The following is a 25,181-nucleotide window of genomic DNA, read 5'->3' as shown; positions in this document are numbered from 1 at the left end:
AGGACTTATGAGCTAATAATGCTTAGGGATTTCATGTCCTGAAGAACTCTTTAATCCTGTGCTTCCTGAATCCTACTGTAAGCCAGACCTTCTGTCACAGCCCAAGAGTCATCGGCAGGTTTTTTTTGAAAGCTCTGCTAAGCAACCATTCTGCTCCATCTTCAGGGATCCCCTGAGGTGCTATTTAGGGTTTTCTCAGTGACTTTGACCAGAATGTGATTCCTTCTTGGCACTCCGTCCCAGGTAGTGCTCTGAGGGTCTCCCTTTCTGAACAAAAGTAGCGAAGCAAAGCCCACCATGGGTGAGATCAACCAAGAGGCCGTGGAGAAGTACCTGGAGGAGCACCCTCAGTTTGCCAAGGAGTACTTCGCCAGGAGGCTGGGGGAGGCCCCAGGGCCCAGTGGGACGCCGCAGCCTACCGAGGAGTGGGCGGTGTGCACCGAGCTGCTGCTGGCCCTGCAGGAGGAAGCAGGCGGCGCCGAGCCCGCGGTGCACCGGGCCCTGCAGAAGCTGGCACAGCTCCTGCAAGCCGACCGCTGCAGCCTGTTCACCTGCCGGGCCCGCAACGGCACGCCCGAGGTGGCCTCCAGGCTGCTGGACATCACCCCCACCTCCAGCTTTGAGGATAGCCTGGTGCTCCCCGACAGAGAAGCTGTGTTTCCTTTGGACATTGGGATAGTGGGTTGGGTTGCTCACACGAAGAAAGCTGTTAATGTCCCAGATGTGCAAAAGGTAGGTGGCTGACCGGACGTCTGGGCAGGGTAGTGGAAGAACCAGTGGGAAAGAGAGCTGGGAGCCAGGGGCCATCCTCGTGGAATCGGTTATAACTTGAGGAGTAGGAACAGCGGGGACAGGATCCCCTAGGCCAAGGCTTGCCAGGTTTAGCAAGTAAAAATATAAGATGCTCAGTCCAAGGAGGATTTAAGATAAACATTGAGTAAGTTTTTAGTGTGTGTCCTGTGTAAGGTTTGACATTTTATCAGGCAAACTTACCTGGGCCTGGTGCATTCCACACCTGCTCCCTTGCATCTCTTTCCTGCTCCAAGAACTTCCCTTCTGAATAGCATGGCAAAGAGGCCCGGTGGGATCAGCAAGGTGCCCGATGCTGAGACTTGGGAGCCACTCCCCACACCTCTCACTCACAGCCCTCAGAGGTCACTCGGTTCTCTGAGACAGACTGGCTCATAAATGGAGTCTTTCACTTACAGGCCAAATTTGCAGAAAGAACAAATAATAGCATCTGACAGTTCAGATGTTCACATTTGGATTGTGAAAAACGTAAATTTGGGTGATGAGTACCATTGACCAACCCAACCCCCCATAAGTGAGCTCTGTCAAGAATCCGCTCCAATCACATACTGTGCTCCTGGGACCAACAGCATATTGCGCACACACAAGGCGTTGTTAGGAGCTTTTAAAAGCAACAAAAAACCCCACTCTTCTCACCACCGTGATGCTTATTCATTAAGAACAAATTATAAAATAAATGAGAGGGAGGAAATGTAAATCACTCATAATTTCTCCGTTCATCAAGAACCACAGGCACCAGTCCGGGGTTTCTCCTGCTAGCTTTCTTTCTACCTGCATGTCCCGTTACTATGACTTGCTGTTAACCGAAGGGAGCAATGGCTTCTGATGGAACGGAGTTGGTGGGGACAGGTCCCAGAAATGCTTGCCACTTTCCATGCCAACGTTTATTGGCAGCTGGAGGCAAGAGGCTAATCCCCTACATGCCTTCTGAAGCTGATTACAGGAGGAGGGCCGCACGGATCCAGAAGGCACAAAAGTCATCAAACATTAGCAACACTGCGCAAATAAGCCCAGCACAACCCTTGGGTGCAAGGGTTGCTATTTGACGCCACAGAGACCTCAGTCCTTTCTGATCCCTGCCTTCAGGGAGTTCAAGCTAGTTTAAGGGAGCTTCTGAGGCTAACTGCTGTGGCTTCATGACTAGACTGATTTGTATCGTATAGGCAAAACCGTCTGGACACCAATGAGGAGCCTATGCGCACACACCCTAAGATTTTCTCACAGGAGTACGCTTCTTGCCAGTCTCCAAGTGAGACCATCTCCCAAATTAATAGAACTTCAAACTTAAGAAAGTGACATGGAAGTTTTCTTTCTGAAAAAAAAAATTTGTTTAAAGAGAGGGTTAAAATGATTTCTGTTGTAATGCTTTATCAATGGGCTCAGTTCTGCACGTTGAGAAGAGAATGATAGCAGAGAGCTGCTTGAAAAATCTGGTGGCCTTGGTGTGTTGCTGTCCATGGTGAGCGTCACTGCATGAACGTGGTGGCAAATAAAGGTGGGCAGGGCGCCATGTTTTTGGCTTGTCTTTTTTTCTGAGGACTCCTTCTTGACTGTTATGGGTTGGACAGAGAACTAGAAGTTGAAGACAGGCACCCTCCTCAGCTTAGAGGAGAGACAAGGGCCTCATTTGCTTTCCATGTCTACTGCTTCTAAGCACCTTTTCTTATGGAAGGAAGAGTGGTGCTTTGCAACTCTGAATGCACATTAAAATTGAATCAGGAGCGTTTAAAAATTACCGTCTAAGACTCAATAGACCAATACACTAGACCCTCAGGGGTTGGGATGCAGGCAAGAGTAGTTTTAAAAAGCTCAAAAAAAATAAAAATAAAAATAAAAAGCTCCCCAAGGTTTCAAAAATACTTCTTCTAAAATGCAGTCAGTATTGCAAACCACTGGTGTGTGGGGTAAGTAGATGCAGGAGGAAAAATTGGATTTCAGAGCAACCATGGGGTAGTAGGTGGCAGGGGTTCCAGAAGCCTTGAGCTGACCCTGGAGCTGACTCCTTGGGAAGATAAGGAGCTGAGGTCACAGGGGCTGCATCTGTCCTAGAGTCCACAGTATGGTCAGTGAGTGAGAAGGGCTGGACTAAAGGGGGTATCCTCACTCTGTGTCCAGCACTCTTTCCACCCTCCATCTACCCCACACCCCTGCAGTTTTGCCAGACTTGAATCACTATGGTAAAATCTGCGAAGAGAAAGAGGTTAGAAACCAGTGTTGAATGAAATTTCTATTAATTCTTTACCTTCTCATTGTATTTGACAATTTATAGAGCATTTTCACATTCTTAATCTCATTTGATTCAGGCAAAGGTGAAGGAGGGACCATACTTTTATTTCCATACTGTGTATGTGAGAATCTTGTTAAGGTCAATAAGGCAGGATGGGTCTGGGCCCATAATTTGAGTCTCCTGAAGCCTCCCTCTTTTACCATGTCACTGACCACACATGGCTTCTCTCTGGCTGGCAATGTGAGCACATGTAAAGGAAAGAGTTCTAGCACCTAGACAAAGACATAGAGCCAGATAGCTCTAACCTTGGTGGTCCGTGAAGGTGATAGCAGGGAAGCCACATGATGCAGGGTGAGAGCTTCGGCATCAGACAGACCTCAGTGCAGATGCAGGTCTGAGACTAGGTAACTGTGTGATAGATTGCATTTCTGCACCTGAGACATGGAGGTAAATCAATATACAGATTAAACGAACATAAAGTGCCCGACTCCTAGGAGGTGCTTAATAAATGATGACTGTGATATTATATTTATGCCAAGGGGCATTTGGGAGCTGGGTGTAGGTAGCCAAAAAAGGGTCACTGATTATTGCCTGTTTTTAAAATACGTTAAATACAGGGAAACTTTTAATAACAGGAAACTGAGAGATATCCTCCTCAGGTTAATTATTTCTTTTTCTATTGGGAAAACTGCTGATTAACTCTGTGGGTGGTTCTCGTTCTGACTGTGGTTTAAAAGAAAGCTATGAAAAAAAAAAAATAAAAAATAAAAAATAAAAAATAAAAAAAATAAAAGAAAGCTATGGGAGAAGTCCTAAGTTTTCAATAATTAACAGAGTGCCTATAGCTCTTGTTCCTGTCTTGTCTCCTCCTCCCCGTCTCTCTTTCTGACTCCTGGTCTCAAGGGATAATGGTACTTAATCAGAATTTGATGATGCTGAGATTGGATGAGGATCCAGCCAGTCTGCTGCTCTACACAATGTTCTCCAGTTGCCTTCAGTGGCTTCTTCGAAGGACTATCAAGGAGAGTTTGTGAATCCCTGAAATAGAGGAATTACTCAAGCAAACTTCACTAGGCATTATTTAAACTAGTGAACCAGAAAGCCTCACCTCGCCTATCCTGTAATCTGATGGATGGCTTTAGGTAGGGCTTTCAGATACAACAATAAGCAAGCATTACGTTTTGAAATGTATGTCATTTTCTCAAAATAGCCAAGTGAACTTAGGGAATATTTCCTTGTGTCTAGAATGTAGGATAAAATAGCATCAAGCTTTGAAGTTGCAGAGTGAACTGTGTTTGCAAAGAAACACTGTCTGACCATCCCATGGTGTGTGCATCTCATCTGGTATTTTGATTATTCATTTAGTGGCCAAGAATGCTGTATAAATGAAGGTGATCATGATCCATAGTGAGTAATAGATTAGAAGGAAAATGGAATGTGAGCTGGCTTGGGCAAGCAGTGGATGAACAGAAGGAACCTAACAAAGTCTGGAGATATCCTGGCCTCAGAGGGAAGATGTTACCAGAGGCAGGGAGAATGGCAGATAAGGTGATCAAGAAAGAAACATGGCTCTTGAAAGCAGGAGGCAGAGACTGCCCCTCAGACAAAAGTGTGCTTCTGGGCATTGGAGGCCTATATCAGCTCAGAGCATCTAGTTTCTTCAGTGGTTAGGATTGGTTATAAGATCTAGAACTAGAAGCAAAATGGTAATTGCAAAAGAGAACTACTTCTCATCCAGGGAGGCCCAATAAAGTCCTAGATGTCTTTTCCCAGTAATTTTTGAACACCTACCTTGTGTCAGACACTTTTCTAAGTGCTCTACCCATACTATATCATCCTATGTGTCAGGGACTCTAGACAATACATAACATCAGCATTCCTATTTCCACAAAGGGTGAGTAGAATGCCCAGGACCACGTAGCTGGTAAACCAGGGTCTGGCTTCAGCCAGGGAACCCTGACTCCAGAGCCTTCGTCAACAAGTGATGACGACAACAAGTGATGTGGTATCTTAAGTAAATAGTTGATACGTGTGGGTCCACACTGGAAAAGGTAGAAAAGAAATCTGGGGTGAGGGGCTGCATTTGACTCCCTTAGTATCTCAGCATTCCTAATGGATTCTCCATGGCGTGATTCACCCACTGAAAGTATAGATTCTTGGGGAAGACAGATTCTTCTTTTGGAGGTTAGGATTCCATGGATCTGTTGGGAGGTCTGCAAATCGGCCTCTGTCTGCAGGTGGTTGTGAGGCATAGCCCAGGTCTGCTACTCTGAGCTGAGCTGTGAGTTCTATTGGCCAAGGAGCCCTGCTCTCCGGGTGAGATTCTGGCCCAGAAGTCACACACCAGATGACTCCTACATTTTTAATTTTGGAAGCTGAACTGAGTCCAGCTTCCAAGAGTTTGTGCTGCTCTGAGAAGCATTATCAACACAAGGAAATGAAAATGATATAACCTATGAAACGTATGAAAGGAAAACTGCATTAACTTTGGCCAGTGTGTCTCAGAGTCAGGCTGAAAGTTTAGTTCCAAGTGAAGGAGACTCAGGTTCAAAGATGAGATAATATTAAGTCATGGAAGGCTGCATGTGTACCCATGTAGAGCGGGCGATCCTCTAGCTTACAGCTAGTAAGAACTGCTGTCCTTGACCCTCTGAAGCTCCTCGATTTAGTAACTTTGCCAAACTTGTCACTCTGCCCTTTCCATGATTAGGGTATTAGAATCATCTCTCACATCTACTGCATTAGACTAGTATCTGGGAAGGTTCACTTCCTCTCTCTGAGAGAGAGACAGAGAGAGAGAAAGAGAAAGAGAGAGAGAGAGAGAGAAACATGCATGAAAGATGTTATCTTGGTAGAACATTAAAAACTAGATAAGAATCTAGTGCTGGCAAGAGAGGGTTCCTCTCTCACGTGACCAGTGGAGATAAGATTTCCAACCTTCTATAAAAATAATCTGTGCAAATAAAAACTGCCTGCACCTGTGGATCCAGCAAAAGAGATTTCCACTTCAGGGAATCCATCACATAAAAATGAAAGCAAGAATGATTAGTACAGCATTGTTTACAGTGGGGAAAACTATGAGCAGACTAAGTCAGTGGAAAATGGTTGAGTGGACCATGGGGCTCCCACACTGTGCAGTAGTGTGCAAGAATCTAGAAGGCAAATTCACACCTATAGGCACTGGTCTCAAGGGAAGTCCATAAGATATCGTTATGTGATGAAAGCATAGTGTGATTTAGAAAAGAAAATTTTATGAAAAAGAAAAACATTTGTCCAAGAGTTAGAGAAAGACACACAAGGAGACATAATGTGGTCCCTGGGGGGCTCAGTCAGTTAAGTGTCCAACTCTTGACTTTGGCTCAGGTCATGATCTCAGGGTCCTCGGTTCAAGCCCTGTGTCGGCTCCCTGCTCAGCAGGGAGTTTGCTTGTCTCCCTATCTCTCTGCCTCTCCCCATCCCCCACCTCACTTGCACTCTCTCTCTAAAATAAATACATAAATCAATCTTTAAAAAAGAAAAAAAAAGGAGATATACCAAGCAGTTAACACTGGATTCCCGTCAAGAACTGGTTGTCTGGTTTCAAGTGCACATTCTGCTTTCATAATTAGAAAGAAGAGCTCCATGGCCTACACCTGTAATCCCATCTGTGTGCTCCTTCCTGGCACACTTTCTGTCCATTGTAACCCGATTTCCTCTTGGCCGTGACATCACCTCTTTTCTCCTGGCCCAACCTCAGCCTCATCTAGATAGACCATAGCTCAGGGGTGAGATGCTCATCCTGAAACTGGTGAGTTCATTCTGTGCAATCATAGGATGCGGGTATGGGTGGGACCGCTGTGCTGGGGCCCTGGTTATCTGTCTGGATGGCTTGGACTAGAGAGAACAGTCTTTTGCCATTCCTAGACCTCCACTCCATGGTTCTGTGCTGCTTTGGCAAATGTGTGAATGTGTCTTTCAGAACAGCCATTTTTCTGACTTCATGGACAAACAAACGGGGTATGTCACAAAGAACCTGATGGCAACTCCGATCGTGATGGGCAAGGAGGTTCTTGCCGTGGTTATGGCACTTAACAAAGTAAATGCGTCTGAATTTTCCAAACAGGATGAGGAGGTAATGCTAACCCTGGGCATCCAGTCAGAGGCTGGGGAAATTTATTTGTTGGTTAATGGAGAGAAATATATCGTACTTAATTTGTTTTTCTCTGCCTCCTATAGGTCTTTTCCAAATATCTCAACTTTGTTTCTATAATCCTAAAGCTTCATCATACCAACTACTTGTATAATGTTGAATCCAGAAGAAGCCAGGTAATGGGAAGGTGATATTATTCACTCCATGCTTTCCTGTTCTGACAAATGGTCCCAGAGGCCACAAGTGCAGACCCTTCCTATCGTTCTTGGGCGTTTAAGGCATGTGGAGCTGATTCTCAGATTTTAGTCCTGGCTGTCCTCTCATGGTCTGCCCCTGACTCCCACGCCCACCTCCTTGTCCCTCCATCTGCGTGTACAAGTGGCTTGCATCATCTTAATCTTGGGTAGCCATAGTTTCTTCTGTGAGATGGCTATAATCATAGTACCTACCCTACGTGGTTGTTGTGACTATCAAATGATCATTCTATGAATTCATCCACATAAAGTTCTTAGCAGTTCCTGGTACATATTGAAGCTACTAATTTGACGAGTAAATCCCTCTTTTCAAGTCTGTTGTCTCTTTGACCCAGAAGGATAATGAACAACATTGGTAACCAGGGTACCTGAGTCTGGGCCACTCTCTGGAGCTCAGTATCTTCATCAGTATAATGGTGGGAGAGGGGTGAGGAGAGAGGGCTTCCAAAGTCCCTTCCCATGCAACTGTCTAGATAAGGTTACCTCTGAGCAGCTCAGGATATATGGAAGGAAGCGTATGGTTTTCTCCCCATGACTGCCAGCAGGAGCCAGAGGGCCACCAATACTGGATCCTCTGCCCAGGGACTGTCTCTGCATCTGATGTGAGGTCACTTGCCCTTTGACATGAGGACCAGTTTTGGTGTACCACTTTCATAGACTCTCACCCTTGCACAGGTCTACTCATCATCCCACTCAGAGAATTTGCTTAATTGTCAGATATGTACATGTTCAAAAATGAAAATGCATTGTTCACTGATACATATTCTTTTTATTGGAGGCACCTCCTACTTTCTTTTGGCTAATGCTCTACCTCTTCACCATATGTTTCGTTCTGTTTTCTTTTTAATTCCTCCTTTCAGATCCTCATGTGGTCAGCCAACAAAGTGTTTGAAGAGCTCACAGATGTGGAGCGCCAGTTTCATAAAGCACTCTACACAGTTAGAACGTATCTGAACTGTGAGAGGTACTCCATTGGACTGCTGGACATGACCAAGGAGAAGGTCCTCGGCACTCTGTACATTTTGTCTCACCTCAAATCCTATACAACACCCATCACATGAAATGATCCATTAAAAAATGGATACTATTCACACACAATGTGTAAAGTTCATTTCTCATCTTGTTTCATTAATTCAGGTGAAGCTCTCCTAGCTCCACATGAGTAATGAATACTATATTGTTTATATTTCTTATTCTCCATGTGACTGGAAGTTGTTTTTCAGAGTAACTGTTCTAAATGGATAAACACAGGACCAGGTGTCAGGAGAGCTGGGCTCTGATCCTGGCTCTGGGACTTGGTGGTTGAGCATATTGATGAGGGTGCTGTAGGCTGTAAGGAACACCAGACCCAGTAAGTAACAGTAAGACAATTATTGTCACATTTAACAAGAAGTCCCAAGGTTGGGCAGTTCTAAGTCTGGTTCCTTCAGAGCTCAGTACAGTCATCAAGGTCCTAGTCATCAATGGTCCTTCCCATTCCCCCCTGGCAAGGTCTCTGCCCCCTGCAGGATGTTGGCAAGCTCTCACGCTTGAGGCAGCAAGATGCCTGTTGCAGCTCAAGGCGTGGCACACAGATGGGACAAAACTGGGAGGTGCCTTCTGCAAATGTCATTTCCATTGCCTTTCATCAGGGGGCACTCCTCCCCAGAAGCACCTCAGCAAACTTCTCCCCCTTTCCCCCTGAACCCCAGTGTGCTTGCCCTCAAACTAATCCCAGGTACCTTGTATAGGTCACTCAGAGGCTGCACAGGCCCATCTTCCCTGAGAAAATGACCATCTGATACCCAAATAAAATCAGGGTCTGTTAGGAAGAAGGGAGAGAATAGATGTTGGGTAAGGCAGCCTACACTGTTGGCCACTCTGCATGACCTTGGCCAAGCCTCTTAACCTACTTAGATTTAGTTTAATTATGTATAAAAGAGCTACTAGCTGAGTCCTTTAACCTATGTGTCAGGGTGTGTGCTCTGTAAGTACTGTTCATTTAATCTTCACAATCACCCTATAGTATAAATTCTATTATTATCCCTATTTCACAGATGAAAAAGTGATTTGTTCACTATCACAAGTTTGTAAGCAGTATTGCTGGGAATTATAGGTCTTTTTCAGCTCTAAAATTCCAGAATCACAAAATACACAAAGCCATGAAACTCATAGAAGATACAGTAGGTCATGGAACAGTTTGTTTAATAATGTTTAAATATACTTGCTTCCAGGAATTCTACGATGAATGGCCAATCAAGCTTGGAGAAGTAGAGCCTTATAAAGGTCCGAAGACACCGGATGGCAGAGTAAGTGCAAACACCTTCCCCAGTGATATGTGTGCATGTACAAGGTGCCAAAACCAGCAGAAAGGAAAGGGCACTGGCCCGAGAAGCCCTGGGTTCTAGTCCTGTAAGTTTCTGGGGGGCTTCGAAGTAATAGAAAGAACACTAGACAAGGAGTTTGAGGTTCAAGTCTCAGCTCTGCCCAAGCCAGCTGGGTGGTCCTTGCCTAAACTCATTATTTAACCTCTCAATTTCCTTTTCTATGTAGCTGGGCTTAGTGAATCAGTAATTTGCAATAGGGAGGGACACATCAGAGCCACCGGCCTAGCTTTTTGAGCACACCATGCTCTCCTTCAAACTTGCTAGATTAGAAACTCTTGGCAAGGATTGAGTTAGATTTACTTTCCCCCTCGACAGCAAGCTTCAGAAGGCAGGAATGATGTCTCACCACCGTATTCCCAGCACACAGGGAAGCGCGAGGGTACTGGGATGGAATGTGTCCAGGCCTCCAGTTCTTCATCAGCGCAAAGAAGTAGAGAGACTAGTTCTTAAGTCCCTCCCAGCTCTGACAAAGTACCCACTGAATCCTATTGCTGAGGCATCTGTTCAGATCAGCTAGTGCTGGAAGCCAGGAAGTGTTCCTTGTATGGTGGGGAAGGGAACACATTGACCGAGGTTGAGAAAATACATGCTTTATTCCACTACAGTTCCACTATCAGGTATTTCTGGGCAATAGAAACAGATCAGTTAAAAGTAAAACAAGATTCCTTTGAAGGCTGTCTGGATAAATTAAACATTTGAAATTGAGCTCAACAGATTTGTTCCTTAGAAAAGCAGCCAATAGTATTTCTAGTTGTATTGCAAGCTTGTAATCAGGACATGAGTAATTTGGTGGTAGTTCTGCAGAGCAATATGGTTAGAAAATAAGGTACAATTAAATGAGCTTTAAAGTATAAGTTTGCTAATGAAAAGTGTTTTCTTTGGGAAATAAGATCATTCTCATAATCTCTTTTCTCTTAGGAAGTCATCTTTTATAAAATCATCGATTATATTTTACATGGAAAAGAAGAGATCAAAGTGATACCGTGAGTACTGGGCTTGAAGCAGCAGGAGTTGCCATTTTGTTTTTGCCATGGCGCATTTCTCTGTATGGCAATGATTCTCTTTCTTCTAATCCTCCTCAAGGACACCTCCCACAGACCACTGGACTCTTGTTAGCGGGTTGCCAACATATGTTGCTGAAAATGGATTTGTAAGTTACTGAATACATTCAAATCTTGAATAGTATTGGTTGAAACTCTTATTAGCTAGGGGATGGGAACAGTTGTGAAAGTAAAATGCAGGAGGTAAGAGTCACATGCCCGCGTAAAACGTGGGAGAGAGGAATCTTGGCAGTTGAAAGGAGGTTAACTAGCAACTTCCCAACTCTACACAAAAATATTTAGTCAACATGAGAAAGATCCATCCGTTCCCCCAACTTCTTATTCAGCCATCATGCAAATTTCAGATGTCCTTTGGAAATTTGTGACTATGATTCATGTTGGGTTTAATTTGTCTTTTTGGTTTTTTTTTTTTTTTTTTTTATTGGTGTTCAATTTACTAACATACAGAATAATACCCAGTGGGGTTTAATTTGATCTCAAGTATAGTTACCTTGGTCAAGACTTTTGAAGCATGGGAAATTAGTGACAAAAGATAAAAATGTTTAAATGGAGAACTTTGCCACTGATAGCATTATAAAATAAGTGAGTTGATAGAGGACGTGAAGAGTTTTGCCCAGATAGGGGTGGGGTGGGGTGGTGTGGGCAGACAGCTGGCCAGGTCTGGCTAAGAAACGTCATGTGTGGATGGACAGCAAATGAGAGGTCTCTGCTAGGTCCCATATAGCCAGAAAACCAGGGTCACAACAGCTTTCCCACTCCACCTCTAATATACTTTCCTTTCTTCTCATGGCTGATTTCTCTCCCTTGTTGGGCTTCTCCACCATCTGTCATCTTTTGGCATCAAGATTCCTCCCTGCAAGACAGTTCCGATGCTTCCAACATTTCTTTATGTTGGCATTTTCCTATCTTCCCCCTTACAAATCCAAGTTCCTATAATGTATGCATAGCACTTATTTGCATATTTGGTTTTTCTTTAGTGTTTTTGGCAGTGTTTATTCATCTTCATTATTTAGTAAATGGGCATGAAATTTATATTGACTAATAGAGTGACTCAACGGTCAGAGGGAAGAGGAAACAAAGCCTAGATTAGCTCCTGTTTCCTTTTACTGTCACAAATTTGCCTCTGCTTAGTGGGTTTGGAATGGTAACAGAGTAAGGAAAATTTTGGATGTGACTGCAGGATCTTCACATGTCTTCACAGTAGAGTAGGGCTCTACTTTGGGGTTTCCAGAACCGCCCCCCCCCGCTTTGGGGGCCATCGATTATAGGACCAGGTAACCTCAAACAGGTGACATGATTCCTTTTTCTAGTGTAAAGACATGCCAAAGGGGAAGGAAAAAAAAAGAGAGAGAAAATAAGTTTCTGTCTTTTAGGAATAAATAGCACTATATACTAACAAATAACATGTTTTCAGAATGGCTCCAAAACAATCTAAGTGTTTTTTAAGGGTTGTTCCCGACATAGTACTAATGACCAAAATGGTTCCATTTCATTTCTGAATCCACAGATACCACGATTTTTCAGCTTCAGTACGTCACCAAATTCTCCACTATTGGCCCCTGTCCTTGGTTTCCTGGCAGGCCACCTACCAGGCTCCTGTTTAGAGCTTCAATCTAATTTGATATGGCTAAAAAAAATTTTTAAAAATTTTGATATGGCTAAAGCTGTCATGGCCAGTGTAGAGGGATTTACACTCTGACTTTTAAGTACCTATTCTCTCCTAGGCTGTTTCCTAGGGAAACAGGTTTTCCCCCCAGAATCAATTCGATCAAAGTGAATGTATCAAAAGCCAATTCATTGAATGGTTAATTTGCCAAGTCGTCAACTTGCCACATGACCAACTTGCCAAGGGATGGATTCCCAAAGCATGGGAGGATTCTCCCCCAGGTTTTGGTTCTATCACAGATCTGCCACATATGCCTCACTGCTGCCTTTCACATCTCACCTCCTGCCCTGGGACCCACCCCTGCTCTGCCAGTAGCCTAAAACTGATGGCAAACTGTTGTAAATCTAGTTTACAGTATTTCTTACCAAGTTGCTCATTAGGCAAATTGGCATTACCAAGGTGGAGATTGCTTTCCAGAGAATTGAGCTTGAGCCATTTCCTGACTCCATCATTAGGGTGAACATACATCCCAGTTAGCCTGGGCCAGCTTTCACATACACCTGTGGTGCTGGGGTGATTAATAGTCCTCCCTTTTATTTCCAAAGGTGTCACCCTATATACTATGTACTTACAAGAGGTGGGAGTTGCTAAAAACATATTTTGTGTTTAGCACAGGATTTTCTCAAACTTGACATTATTGACATTTGGGGCCAGATGATGCTTTGTGGTGGGGAACTATGCCAGGCATTGTAGGATGTTCAGCAGCGTCATTGTCCTCTCCCTACTAGATGCTGTATACCACCCTGGCTGAGAACCATTAGTCTAAAGGATCATATCAAACATTTCAGCAGCCTCAGCCAGAGCAATGCATTCCTAGTGGGCCTGCTATATGGCGGAGCCCTCTGGTGAAGAGAGCAAGAGGCTATGAGTCAAGAGCCCTGACTCAGTCCTACCTTGGGCAAATTCCTTGGCAAATCCTTGACCTTGGGCACATCCTTTGACCTCTCTGGGTTTTAACATTCACATTTGTAAAATAAGGTTATTGACCTGATTATTTAGGATATGGGGACTTCAAGAATTTCTAAATGCTATTTCTAGATTAAAATGATCTGCAATTTTAATCATAATTATTTGTGCTCCTATAGTGTCAAAACTTTTCCTTTTAGCTTTTTAAAACTTTTTTCTCAATCATTTCCCTGAGTTAGAGAGAAAGGATAAAGGCAAGCTTTAGGGTGAGCTGTCACAGAGTCCGTCAGCTGGACCTCTCTGGACTCAAGAGGACACATGCACAGGGCTAAATTCCTGGGACGCCTGAGTGATGCTGGTTGAGCATCAGCCTTTAGCTCAGGGTGTGATCCCAGGGTCCTGAGATTGAGTCCTGTATCAGGCTCTCTTTGGGGAGCCTGCTTCTCCCTCTGCCTATGTCTGCCTCTCTGTCTCTCATGAATAAAGAAAAATAAATAAAATCTTTAAAAATAAATAAATAAAGAGGTCAATCCCAGCTCGGAATGGGACATGACAGGCACCGACTGAATGATTTCTAAGATGTTAAAAATGAGAATTAGGCACATCTGTGAATTGAATTGGAGGCACTAAAAACAGGATCAAGCCACACTGGAATTAAGACCTGTGAACTGAGAGAGGGGGTGGGAGAGAGAAAGGAGAATTTCTGAATCCTGAGATAGAAGCTTCACCTCTCTGACCTTAACCCATCCGTAGATATTCTCTAGAGACCTTAAAAGTCTGGGTAAAACCTGACACTATTGATAGAAAGGTCAGAAAAGAGGACTAAGCTACTTTTTTGCCTCTTTAAAACATACTTGAAGGATGCTCAGCCAACAATTCATGTAATTCATTCAGATTAGATCATAAAATTATGGATAGCACACATAATTCCTTAAATTCTTAGGCTGTGTATACTAACAAAAACTTTGAAAGACTTTCACAGTTGCTTTTAAAAGTAGCACAAAAATAGTTAATGTGGCTTAACCACCCGTGGCTAGAAGCACTAACCTTGGACCAGAGGGGCCACACGCTGGGGCAGCAGGTGTAGGAGGCCACGGCTACCTGCTTATCAGATTGTTAGGTTATTAGGGATTTTATGAGCAAATTGTCAGTGACTGACATCCCCCATGGTGGGAGTATTAATGCCATGGAAATGGGCAAATCTTACAAAGGAGGGTCTTCCCTACCCCTCACCAGGAGAGCTGATAACACCAGCACCCTCACCCACACCCCACTTCTAGTTTCATCCCATGCTTTTTTTTTTTTTTTTAAGATTCATTTATTTATTTGTTCGTGATAGACACACAGAGAGATATAAAGACAGGCAGAGACACAGGCAGAGGGAGAAGCAGGCCCCATGCCGGGAGCCCGACACGGGACTCGATCCTGGGGCTCCAGTATCGTGCCCTGGGCCAAAGGCAGGCACCAAACCGCTGAGCCACCCAGGGATCCCTCATCCCATGTTTTGAACAAAATCTCTTAACCTCTTTGGGCTTCTATTTCCTCCTCCTTAAAAGAAAAATCATAAGCTTAATTATTAAAGTTACTTCCAACTTTAAAATGCTATGATTTTAAGTTCTACTATCATTTTTGGTGGGAAGAAAGATACAGCATTTGATTAAGACTTCAAATGACGTCTTATAGTGATTATCTACTGTGGTGTACCTAAAGTTTGCCTGGCTGTTTTTTCCTGCCCCTTAGCCACCTTCTTGTAACTCAGATCCCACATAAGAAAAAAAGAAAAAGAAGAAAAAGAAGAAGAAGAAGAAGAAGAAGAAGAAGAAGAAGAAGAAGGAAGAGAGAGAGAGAGAGAGAGAAAGGAAGGAGGCGGGGGGGGGGGGGGGTCGGATAGAGGAACCAGAGCCTCCCCAACATCAGTGCCACACCTGCCCCAGCAGAACAGTCTCCGGCTCAGCTTCCTCCCCTCCCTGCTCTGACAGCTAGTTGTTTCGCATTTGGAAGAAGAATCCTTAGAAGCTGGGAGTAGGAAAGAGCAAAGATTGTGCCGAGTGTCATGCACTGGCTTAGTTAGCAGAAGAGAAGCCCGATGCGTTGTTAGCACGTGCGGTGCAGCCGAGATTCCGTGGGAATCATTTGCCTGTGAGCCAGGAGAGCCGCCAAGAAAGCCTCGCTTCCCGTGCGCTCTTCCTTATTTCCGCTCTGTGGGTTGACGGTTCCAACACATGATGTTTTAGGGACTTTCATGTCCTCTTACTTTACAGATCTGTAACATGCTGAACGCCCCCGCGGATGAGTACTTCACGTTTCAGGTAACGTTGCCCTCAGCCAGGCCTCGCCGCCCCCGGCCCCGCCCCCGGGTCAGCCCTGTGCTCAGGTGGCCAGGAGGCACGCACAAGGCTCCTGTGCCATTGCCCCTGGCTGGGCCAGTGCCACCAAGTCGCACATTCTTCTGAGAAGGGAGAAGAGGTGAGAGAAGGAGGGGGATGAGAGAAAGAGGCCAGGTGTTTGTCACCCAGCATGGGGGGGGGGGGGGGCGTGTCTCCTCCATTCTCTCCCACTCCCAGTCATCCAGGGGTTAAAACAGTGCCTGGCGCGTCATGGGTTCCCACTAAGTGTTCTCTGCATGAGCGATTAGCTGTATATGGTCTACCACCCGGATTCAGCCCTTTGGTGGTTTCCCAGGCCCTTCTCTGCAGCTTATTGGAAAAGAAAAACTATGTTTGGGGTCCCCAGGGGCCTCTCCTGCTGGCAGACTGTTTTATCTTTCCTCCTGCCACATCCAGGGATCTCCCTCCCCACCCGGCTGGGGGGAGAAACTGGAATGTATCCCTGCAGCCTCTCCTTTTCTGCCTGCTGGCCTGTGTTTTGTGTCCTATTCTAACCAACACCGGGTTAGAGCCCTGGTTGCAGTAGGAGCAGAGCCAGCCCTGGCAGTGGGGGCCAGGAGGGCTGTCTCCCCATCTCTCGCACAGACACGCACAGAGCCCCGTCTCCACCTGACTCTCCACCTGACGGGAGCTGGCCTCCTTGGCCGGAGGGGTCTGTGAGCAGCAGCAGCAGCAGCAGCAGTCGCAAGCGCACTTGCTGGGTTTCCGGGAAGGTTTCCCTCGGATCTCCCCGCTCATCCCTCTGCTCACCGACCTGGAAAACACACAAACACCATATGGCACGTTTGCCCTAGTTCCTCCCTCCTTGCAGACAAAGCCTTATTGTTGTGACTGTGCTGTACCAGCCCCGACCCCTATATTTATGGCAGTTGGGTGCCAGGAAAGAGGGCACAGGAAGGAAGGAGGGGACAAGCACTTTCTAAAGTGACCTTATGCAATTATTGTCTGAATGGAGAGGGAAGGGAGCTGACCCGGGAGAACAGGGCTCTGCTCTGAGGTTTGAGGTCAGCCGCACGTGGCTCTAACGGCCCTGGCTGCAGGAGGCTAGGAACCTCTCTGGGGTAAACCTCCAGCCCATAGGAATTTCCCAGCTCTCCAAGAAACACCACTGTGGTGCCCGTGAAAATGTGCTTCCCAGGTCTCTAGCTGCGGGCAGGATGACGGTGCAGTGGCTGCTGGGCTGGGAAATCCACTGTGGCCGTAGCACTGGGCAGCTTCCCATGGACGGCCCTCAGCCCCTGGCTCAGTGTGGCAGGGACACCGACACGGGCCCACTACTGGGAAACGCCAGCAACTCTGACCTGCTACATTGGCCCTCGGAATCCCCAACAGCCCCGCCAGCTCTGACAATGGTACTGTGATCTAGGATACTACCCCCCCAACCATCCTTCATCCACTCTTCAGGACTGAGTCTTGATGGTGTTCGCAGCCCCCTCAGGCTCCCTCCCAGCTTCCCCACAGACACTGCCCCTGTGGATCATTCCACAGAGCAGACTCAGGATTGGGTGGCCACCCTCCCCAGGTCTCCACCTCTTTCTCTCTGCCTTCCCACTCTCTCTTCACCTGCTCATGCCCCCCACCTCTACTCTCACTAGCCTCTTTTGTACCTGGGGAGTTTGATGGGAAAACTACCTATTCAAAGCAAACTATGGTCGGAGCAAACCTGCAAAGGCAATGGTTCTCAAACTATGTTCCTCAGGGGTTATGGTGTATTAGCTTTCTATTGCTGCTGTAACAAATCACCACTGATGCACAACTGTATTATCTTATGGTTCTGGAGTCAGAAGTCCAAGATGGTCACACTGGGCTAAAATCAAGGTGTTGGCAGGACTGTGTTCCTTTCTAGAGGCCATAGAGGAGAACTCATCTCCTAATCTTTTCTAGCTTCTAGAAGATACCTGCATTCTTTGGCTCATGGCTCCCTGCCATCCTTGAAGCCAGCAATAACATCACCCTGATCTTGCTTCTGCTGTCTTCTTCAATGATTCTGACTCTGACTCTCTTTTCTACTTTTAAGGATCCTTATAATTACATTGGATCCTCCTGGAAAATCCAGGATAATTTCCCTATCTTAAGGGCAGCTGGTGAGCAACCTTGATTCCATCTGCTGTTTTAATGCCCAGTTTCATTAAAGTAACTGTATCTACAGGCCCTAGGGTTTGGGTGTAGACAGCTTCAGGGTGTCCCTTGAAGTGGATAAAGGAACTCTTCCTTTACATCAATTAGAGTGAACTTCAATTCATAGGGGAAAAAAAATACATAGAATTTTCTGTTTTAAATCTTTGTCCTATTAATTTTTCTTAAATCTTAAGTTCCTTCTACTACTTTTCTGTCAACAAGCTCTAACTAACTTAGTAATAGCAAAACACATGAACGTGAGCAGGCAACAAATGCATATTTATTGAAAATGAGAAACAGTCACTGAAACTTATTTTGGAAGCTTTGAAAAATATACAGGGCACTTATGGTTGCGAAGCTATTTTGCATACAGGTAATTTATTTTCTGCAATTGATTTTGTCCCTAGTCCACGTGGCAGTGTAAGTAAAGAAACATTTCACAGTATTTTCTGAGGATAAAAACTTTGAGAACCACTGTGCACTGATTGTTTCCTGAAGCTTTGACCATTAGGAACATAAATTCAGGTTTAGTTTCTCTGCTTTTCATTCCAAGTATAAAGACGAGCCCTTTGGCTAATAAGCAGCTGTTTGTTGAGCACCTGTCACGTGCCCAGCACCCTCCCATCACTTACATGGAGGTAACAGTGTGTGAGACACTCTTTAGCAGGATTAGACGATAGTCTCACAGACAAAATAAAAAATTCCGAAGCATTTGGAAATTATCTAACTGCTAAATTGTGTGCTCCAGGCTCTGAGTGCTGATAGAATTCTGAAAAAGAGAAGTTCCGTATGAGTGAGAAAGCTTAGAGAAGGCTTCACGGGAGAGGATGGCTGATGATGCTACAGGAAGCAGAAGAAGGAAAAGCGTGGCGTGCTGAGTACTTGGCTACCCTTGCCTTGCTTATACTGTGCGGGTGCCACACCACGGATCTTAGACGTCAGAGGACACCACAATTACCTTGGGAGCTTATTTAAGTTGTACATCCTAAAATTATGAAACAAGCTTTAAAAAAAAAAGTTTGTTGCACATTGTCTGTGGGCCACACTATAAGAAACTTTCTAAACTTCTGTGTCTGCATCCCCCACAAGAATGTTACTGTCTGGAGGCTAGGGCCTGTGATTTATTCCTCTTTGTAGCCCCAGCAACTAGCCCAGGTCCTCGCACATTGGGGGGCTTGACAGATGTTCACTAAATGGAGAAGCACCCCAGAACATGAGACTGTTTTGAGGGATCAGTCAGGAAAATAGAAACCGTACTAGGAATTTCAACAGAGAGAATTTAATATAAAGTATTAGCTAAACAGGTGTTGGGAGAGAGAAAAAGTAAATAGCGAACACTGGGAGTAAGTGCTGGAGAGACAGAGAAGAGATTAGAGTTGTCACAATGCAGATACTTGGCTCTAGTATACTTAATCAAATGTTCTAGAATAGTTTTATGGCTATATAGCCCTGGCCAAGTTCTGACACAGTATGGAATTGTACATCTGATAGAAAGATTAGATTATTCTTTCTTTAAAGATAGGCTACATTGGGAGAAAGGTGGCTAGAAGGTAGTGCAGGGAAGACTTGAGGTGCTACTGTTAGTTCTGTATCTAGATTCTGGTGGGGGTGCACACAGCTACACATGTAATGGCTGCATAGAAACACACACACACGCATGCTCATATGCACACATAAGTACACATAAACCTAGTGAAATCTGAGTGAGATCCATGGACCGTATTAATATCTATTTTCCGGTTTTGATAGTGCGGTATGGTTTTCCAAGCTGTTACCACCAGGGAAACTGGGTGATGGGTGCACACAACTCTGTACATTTCTTTTATAACATCCTGTGAATCTATAGTTATTTCAAAATTAAAAGTCACAGAAAATAATCTGAATGTCCTTATTGTTTGTAGAAAGGACCTGTCGATGAAACTGGTTGGGTGATTAAAAATGTCTTATCCCTGCCTATTGTCAACAAGAAAGAAGATATTGTGGGAGTAGCTACATTTTATAACAGGAAAGATGGAAAACCTTTTGATGAGTATGATGAACACATTACTGAGGTAAGTGCAATTATAAAATAATGGAGGTAAATGAAATTCATGAAACAGTGGGGGCAGTGTAATTATTTGTTACTCTGGAGGGACATTGTTGAAAGGCAATTAAGGCATGAGTCATACATGGTTGCGGTCAATATGTTCCCATTGGGTCATTTCCGTTTCCTGACTTTTGTAGACTGTAACATTTTCTTCTGAAGATTGAACTTTGGCTTTATCAAAATTCTTTACAATATTGGAAAATTGGAAAGAAGGTTTCTATCTTCTCTCCCCACTACTTCCATTCCTTGTCATTCTTGCTGTCACCCCTAATCCTCTTGAGTTTCAGGCTGTGTCTTATTCCGCTGGATATTTATAATTCCCCTCCTCTAAAAAAGTATTCATAGTTCATTTTGAAAAGCAAGGGCTTAGCCAGTGTTATTGGCTGTGGTTGATTATTAGTACATTTTCTCTTAGATTGAAATAAGAAGCTGGGTTGTTGATGGTGGAAAGGAGATTGATTGATAGAAAAGAATGCAGATGGCTCTCTCTGAAATCAATTTTTTAATTTTAAAGAATTGAATCACATTTTATCCATTCCAGACTCTCACACAATTCCTTGGATGGTCTCTTTTAAATACTGACACCTATGATAAAATGAATAAGCTAGAAAACAGAAAGGATATAGCTCAGGAAATGCTCATGAGCCAGACGAAAGCCACTCCTGATGAAATCAAGTCTATTCTGGTAAGTGGGGAATTCAGTTCTGTGGACATTAGGTGGTATCTAAGCGCAGCTTCTGGAATTTGCCTAATTACCAGAGGTGTGACAAATGAGACCTAAGGAGGAGGGGACAAAGAAAGAAGTTTTGGGGAGGACTCAGGTGGCCTAGTGGACACAGAGCCTTATTAGACTTCTTAGCTGCTTGGCTGGAATAGCACTTTGCTTAAAAAAAATTTTTTTTAATTAAAAAACAAAACAAAACAAAAAAACAGCTCCCGGGTCAGTAGTTGCTGAAGGAGTGACATCTAGATTCAAGAGTGTTAGCAAGGAAAAAATATTTCCAGGAAGGGAAATGTATCAGTCAGCTCTTGCCATATGATGCTGCATAACAACTATAACATCTCAGTGGTATACAACAATAAACATCTATTTCTTACTCATGCATTGGTGGGTTGACCAGGCTCCAACTGACTCTTAGTTGGGCTTGGCTCTAAGCCATGAGTTTGGTTTCCTCTAATGCATATATAATCCTTCTTGACCAGCACTACTTAATAAATGGTCTTCTTATGATGATGTCAGAAGTGCAAGAGAGCAAGCCCAACTGTGCATGCTCATTTCAAGTCTTCGCTCATGTCACATTCACTAAAATTCTCATTGGCCAAATGTGGCCAAGACCAATATCATGGATGCTGGGGAAGCCAGTAGACATTTACTGACAATGTTCTAATCACCACCAAATGAAGGAGGAAAATCACATACCCACTATCTTTATTCCTTTTATTTTCCGTAGTTTTCAGAGTGTGTGTATAGGTGTGACTTTCTTGGGGATGTTGTTTTTTTTTTCTTTTTTCCTAGTTTCAGTTTTGTTAAGTGGTTTGAGGGTTAAGAGAAATTTTATTTGACAGTTTGAGATGTTAAAAATGAAAATCTGGGGAGGGTGAAGGGAAATTGCTATAAACTCACTCACAGAAAAACAAATGTAAGCCACTCATTTTTTTTCTTTCTTTCCTGCCTACATACAAACAACCCACATTTCTCTCTCTGTCTTTATCTAAGACAGCAACTGTTACATTTTACATTTTGGGGGAATAAAGAAATCAATTATATTGGGGGGGATTTGGAGAAAATTCTTCATAATAATGCTATAGGTCTTCTTTGTATCCCCAATATGTCTTTGCATAGAACTCATTACAGCATATTTTAAATATATTTAAGCCAATTTTAAGAGTAGCAAAATCAGATAGAAATTCATAGGAATTTCACAGCTCAACTGCTTTTACATTTTAGAAAATTAAAGAGAAGTTAAATATAGATGTAATAGAAGACTGTGAAGAAAAGCAACTTGTCACAATTTTGGTAAGTGTTTTACTTTTATTCCTAATGCCTTTTAAATAAAATGTATTAGGATACTTGTTCTCATTTCTCAAGTAAGTGTTGAGCTTCCTCTTCTCTGATACCTTTAAAGGCTAAAAAGAAAAGAGATTTCTTATAAAGAGTAATCTTCCAAGGCTCTGTGTTTCTTCCTCCTTGTCTCCTAAAGTCTAATCCACGAAGATAATTTAGAATCAGAAACCAGACTTCCACATAATGGAATGCAGGCACAGACTCTAGGGATATTATGGCCTTGTTTATTTTAATAGTTTTAGATTGCAGCATGGTCACCCCGGAAGACATGACAAAATTACAGTAGAACATAGACCCTTCAAGGCACAACTGTCTTCTGCCAGCTCTGATGTATTTCTTCTGGAGCTTGGAAGAATGCAGTTCTTTCCTGTTGCAGCCATCAGGCCACCCCTATTATTTCTAGTTGAAATAACTTCTCTTCCACTTATTAATCTATATTTGGTTCTAGGTAGTTTTGCCCTAAACTTTTTTGCCATAGACTAATTTGCTGTGAGCATTTCAGGGCAAACGTTTATGCTGCATAAGTGGCTTGGAAGGCAATTTTGCTATAAAAGATAAAATAATTGGTTGACAGTTTGGTTTCCTTTCTTTGTTGGTAAATCAACTACCTTCAGCAGAGTTAATTTATTGAAGCTAGTTGTCCATTTGGTTTCATTTTTCCGTTGATAAAACTCTTGTTCTTATGTAAACCTCAGCTAGTCCTCACGATGATCTGTGTGGACCCCAGCTAGCCCTCCTATTGGCCTATGCAGGGACAGTAGAAGAGGTGGTCTTAAAATAGTGGATGATGACAACTCTGCATATGAACCTGCTAGAAATTTTGGTGATAAACCTCGCTGGAAGTGTGGACTAGAGTGGAAATCCAGACTGCACACCAGAAAATGGTAGCATACGAGTTATAGCGATCAAAGCTCAGTTACAAACACATTACAGCATTGGTGTTTCTTCCACATTTCCCACAGAACTTTGGAACGTCTATCAGCAGACATGAGACAGTCTGCCAAGAACAAACAATGGTGTAAAGGGCTTTCACAACACAACACAAAGCTCTGTTACAAATATACATCCTAGTATTTGGAAACTGATACCTCTTAACAAAGGAAGAAATTTTAGTGAAAAAACAAAGTGTGAGGCTAAAGGAGGAGATAAATCAACAAGCAAAACATACATATATGTGTATGTATGTATGTATGTATGTATGTATAATACTCTGGATGAAAGACTTCAAAGACAAGTACTTAGGTTCAATCCGCAGAATAAAATAAGTTCTTTGCACTGTGTTGCCATGAATCTACCCTATACATTTTACATTTTAAATATATTCAAATACTTTTTTATTTTGCAGTAAAGTCTCTTTCATTTTATTACTCATTTTTTGTGTTTCTTAAGATCCTTTTTACTTTATTTTTTATTCTTTAATTAGGCTCCACACCCAGCATGGAGCCCAACATGGGGCTTGAACTCTTGACCCTGAGATCAAGACCTGAGCTGATATCAAGAGTCAGATGCTTAACCGACTAAGCCACACAGGCGCCCCCATTACATTCTTTTTAAGGAATGTCCCTTTCTTATTTTTTTATGGTTTTATTTTTTATGGCAAAAATGCCTCATAGCCAATTAGTTATGTGGCAAAAATATTTGCAACAAAAATGCTTGCAGTGAAAATGCAGCCATGGTAAGTGGAGATGATGTTTGGAGAACCTCTCTGAAATATTTGATTGTTTGTTTTTTGAGTCCCTAAGTTTTATGCAGTAATGATTTGGGATGAGACTAGAGTAGATTTTATATTCAAACAGGCTGTTGTTGTGTAAAGCTACTGGTTCTTTGCTCATTTTATTACTTCTCCAAAGAAAGGTCCTTCATCCTCTAAATGGAGAACCAGCAAATTTCTACAGTGGCATGGATGCCAATTGCAGTTTTGTTTTACAAGGAAGACTGAGGTAGCCGCACACTGACACGGGCAAAGGAAGCGAGGAAAGTGCTGCCCCTACCCTCTCCTTACCAGGACGTTTCAGGATGCCCTGTGACTCACAATGACCATACCATAGATCTAGAGAGAATTTCCCAAAGAAGTACCTCAGTCACTCATCCTTAATTCTGTTTTTCCATTCAGTCAGTGGTTATCAAGGTGCACTCCAATACAAGGAGCTGTGTTTCGTCCCTAGCACAAAAAGTAGTACGGTCTGGTTTTATCTGGCTCAAGAAGCTCGTTCATTAGGGAGATAAAATATAGGCAATGACACTGCCCCTCATGGATGAGTTCCCAGAGCGTGGGTACCAACGGCCCTGGGGAGGCCAAGGGGCTGGTTTTACTCACAGACAACGGTAGGACACAAGATGGCAGCTGTGTCAGGGAGGCTTCATGGGAAAGCAGGATTTGTCTGGGCAGAGGTTGAAGTCAAGGGTTTGGGGATAGCTGGAGGGGAGAAGGGGAAGCAAGTACAGACCAGGGCATTTAGTCACAGAACCATCATCTTTCGGAAACCAAAGCCAGCTGTTGGGAGCAGAGGGGAGGAGCCCTGAGGCCTGGCAGGAAGGCGGAAAGACCAGGACCACCTGGTTCACAGGGACCTGGGATGTGACCCAGGTGCCCAGGGGGATCCTTCTGGGAGCAGATGGAGCAAGCCAGGCCTCAACAGGCACCATCAGAACCACTTCATAGTGGAGTGGGATGGCAGCTGCTCCCAACTGCCCTCATCCCAGCTTAGCTGTGTGATTCCTGCAGAAAGGAGAAAATCGGCCTTGGGTGCCCAGAGCTCCTACTTATGGGACCAACCAAAGCCTTTATGTTTATCAGCTCTCTGTACCACAGATTTTAAAACAGCTGTTCTTCAAAACCTATATTTTTTGTAATAATCTACCTTTTATTGATTTGCCTCTTACTGCAAATGGGGCCTGGGAGTCATTCTTCTGAAAACTTTTTCCTTGGTTTCCTGCTAAAATGCACATTTATACTTTAGTGTGACTGAGCCTTTAATGCATTAAAAAACGTTTTTGTATTTTATCTTCGCTTTGCAAACTGTAGCACTGAGGCAACCTCCAGCAGGGAGTCTGCAGCACAGGGTGCTCCTCACCACACCCCATTAACTTTCTCTTATTCCGAGTT

The 25,181-nt window shown here is 43.8% G+C and overlaps 1 protein-coding gene across 8 annotated transcripts in view; it reads left to right on the top strand.

The window, feature by feature from the left end:
* Positions 1 to 44: 44 nt before the first annotated feature.
* PDE6C (phosphodiesterase 6C) overlaps positions 45 to 25,181 on the top strand; it is a 47,877-nt gene continuing 22,740 nt past the window's right edge. For 2 of the 8 annotated variants that reach the window (XM_072806009.1, XM_072806008.1), the window contains exons 1-11: positions 50 to 732; positions 6,996 to 7,148; positions 7,253 to 7,342; positions 8,281 to 8,421; positions 9,634 to 9,708; positions 10,705 to 10,769; positions 10,870 to 10,936; positions 15,681 to 15,728; positions 19,826 to 19,975; positions 20,552 to 20,695; positions 21,959 to 22,027. In XM_072806009.1, coding sequence (XP_072662110.1) covers positions 298 to 732; positions 6,996 to 7,148; positions 7,253 to 7,342; positions 8,281 to 8,421; positions 9,634 to 9,708; positions 10,705 to 10,769; positions 10,870 to 10,936; positions 15,681 to 15,728; positions 19,826 to 19,975; positions 20,552 to 20,695; positions 21,959 to 22,027 — 1,437 coding nt within the window. In that variant the 5' untranslated portion in view covers positions 50 to 297. Of the gene's footprint in view, positions 733 to 6,995; positions 7,149 to 7,252; positions 7,343 to 8,280; positions 8,422 to 9,633; positions 9,709 to 10,704; positions 10,770 to 10,869; positions 10,937 to 15,680; positions 15,729 to 19,825; positions 19,976 to 20,551; positions 20,696 to 21,958; positions 22,028 to 25,181 lie in introns of all 8 variants that reach the window. The other 6 variants (XM_072806010.1, XM_072806004.1, XM_072806011.1 and 3 more) reach the window with 5 other exon arrangements.

The sequence above is a fragment of the Canis lupus genome, chromosome 29 (genome assembly GCF_048164855.1).
Source record: "Canis lupus baileyi chromosome 29, mCanLup2.hap1, whole genome shotgun sequence".
Classification (NCBI taxonomy): domain Eukaryota; kingdom Metazoa; phylum Chordata; class Mammalia; order Carnivora; family Canidae; genus Canis; species Canis lupus.
This window is presented reverse-complemented; position numbering and strand designations above follow the sequence as displayed.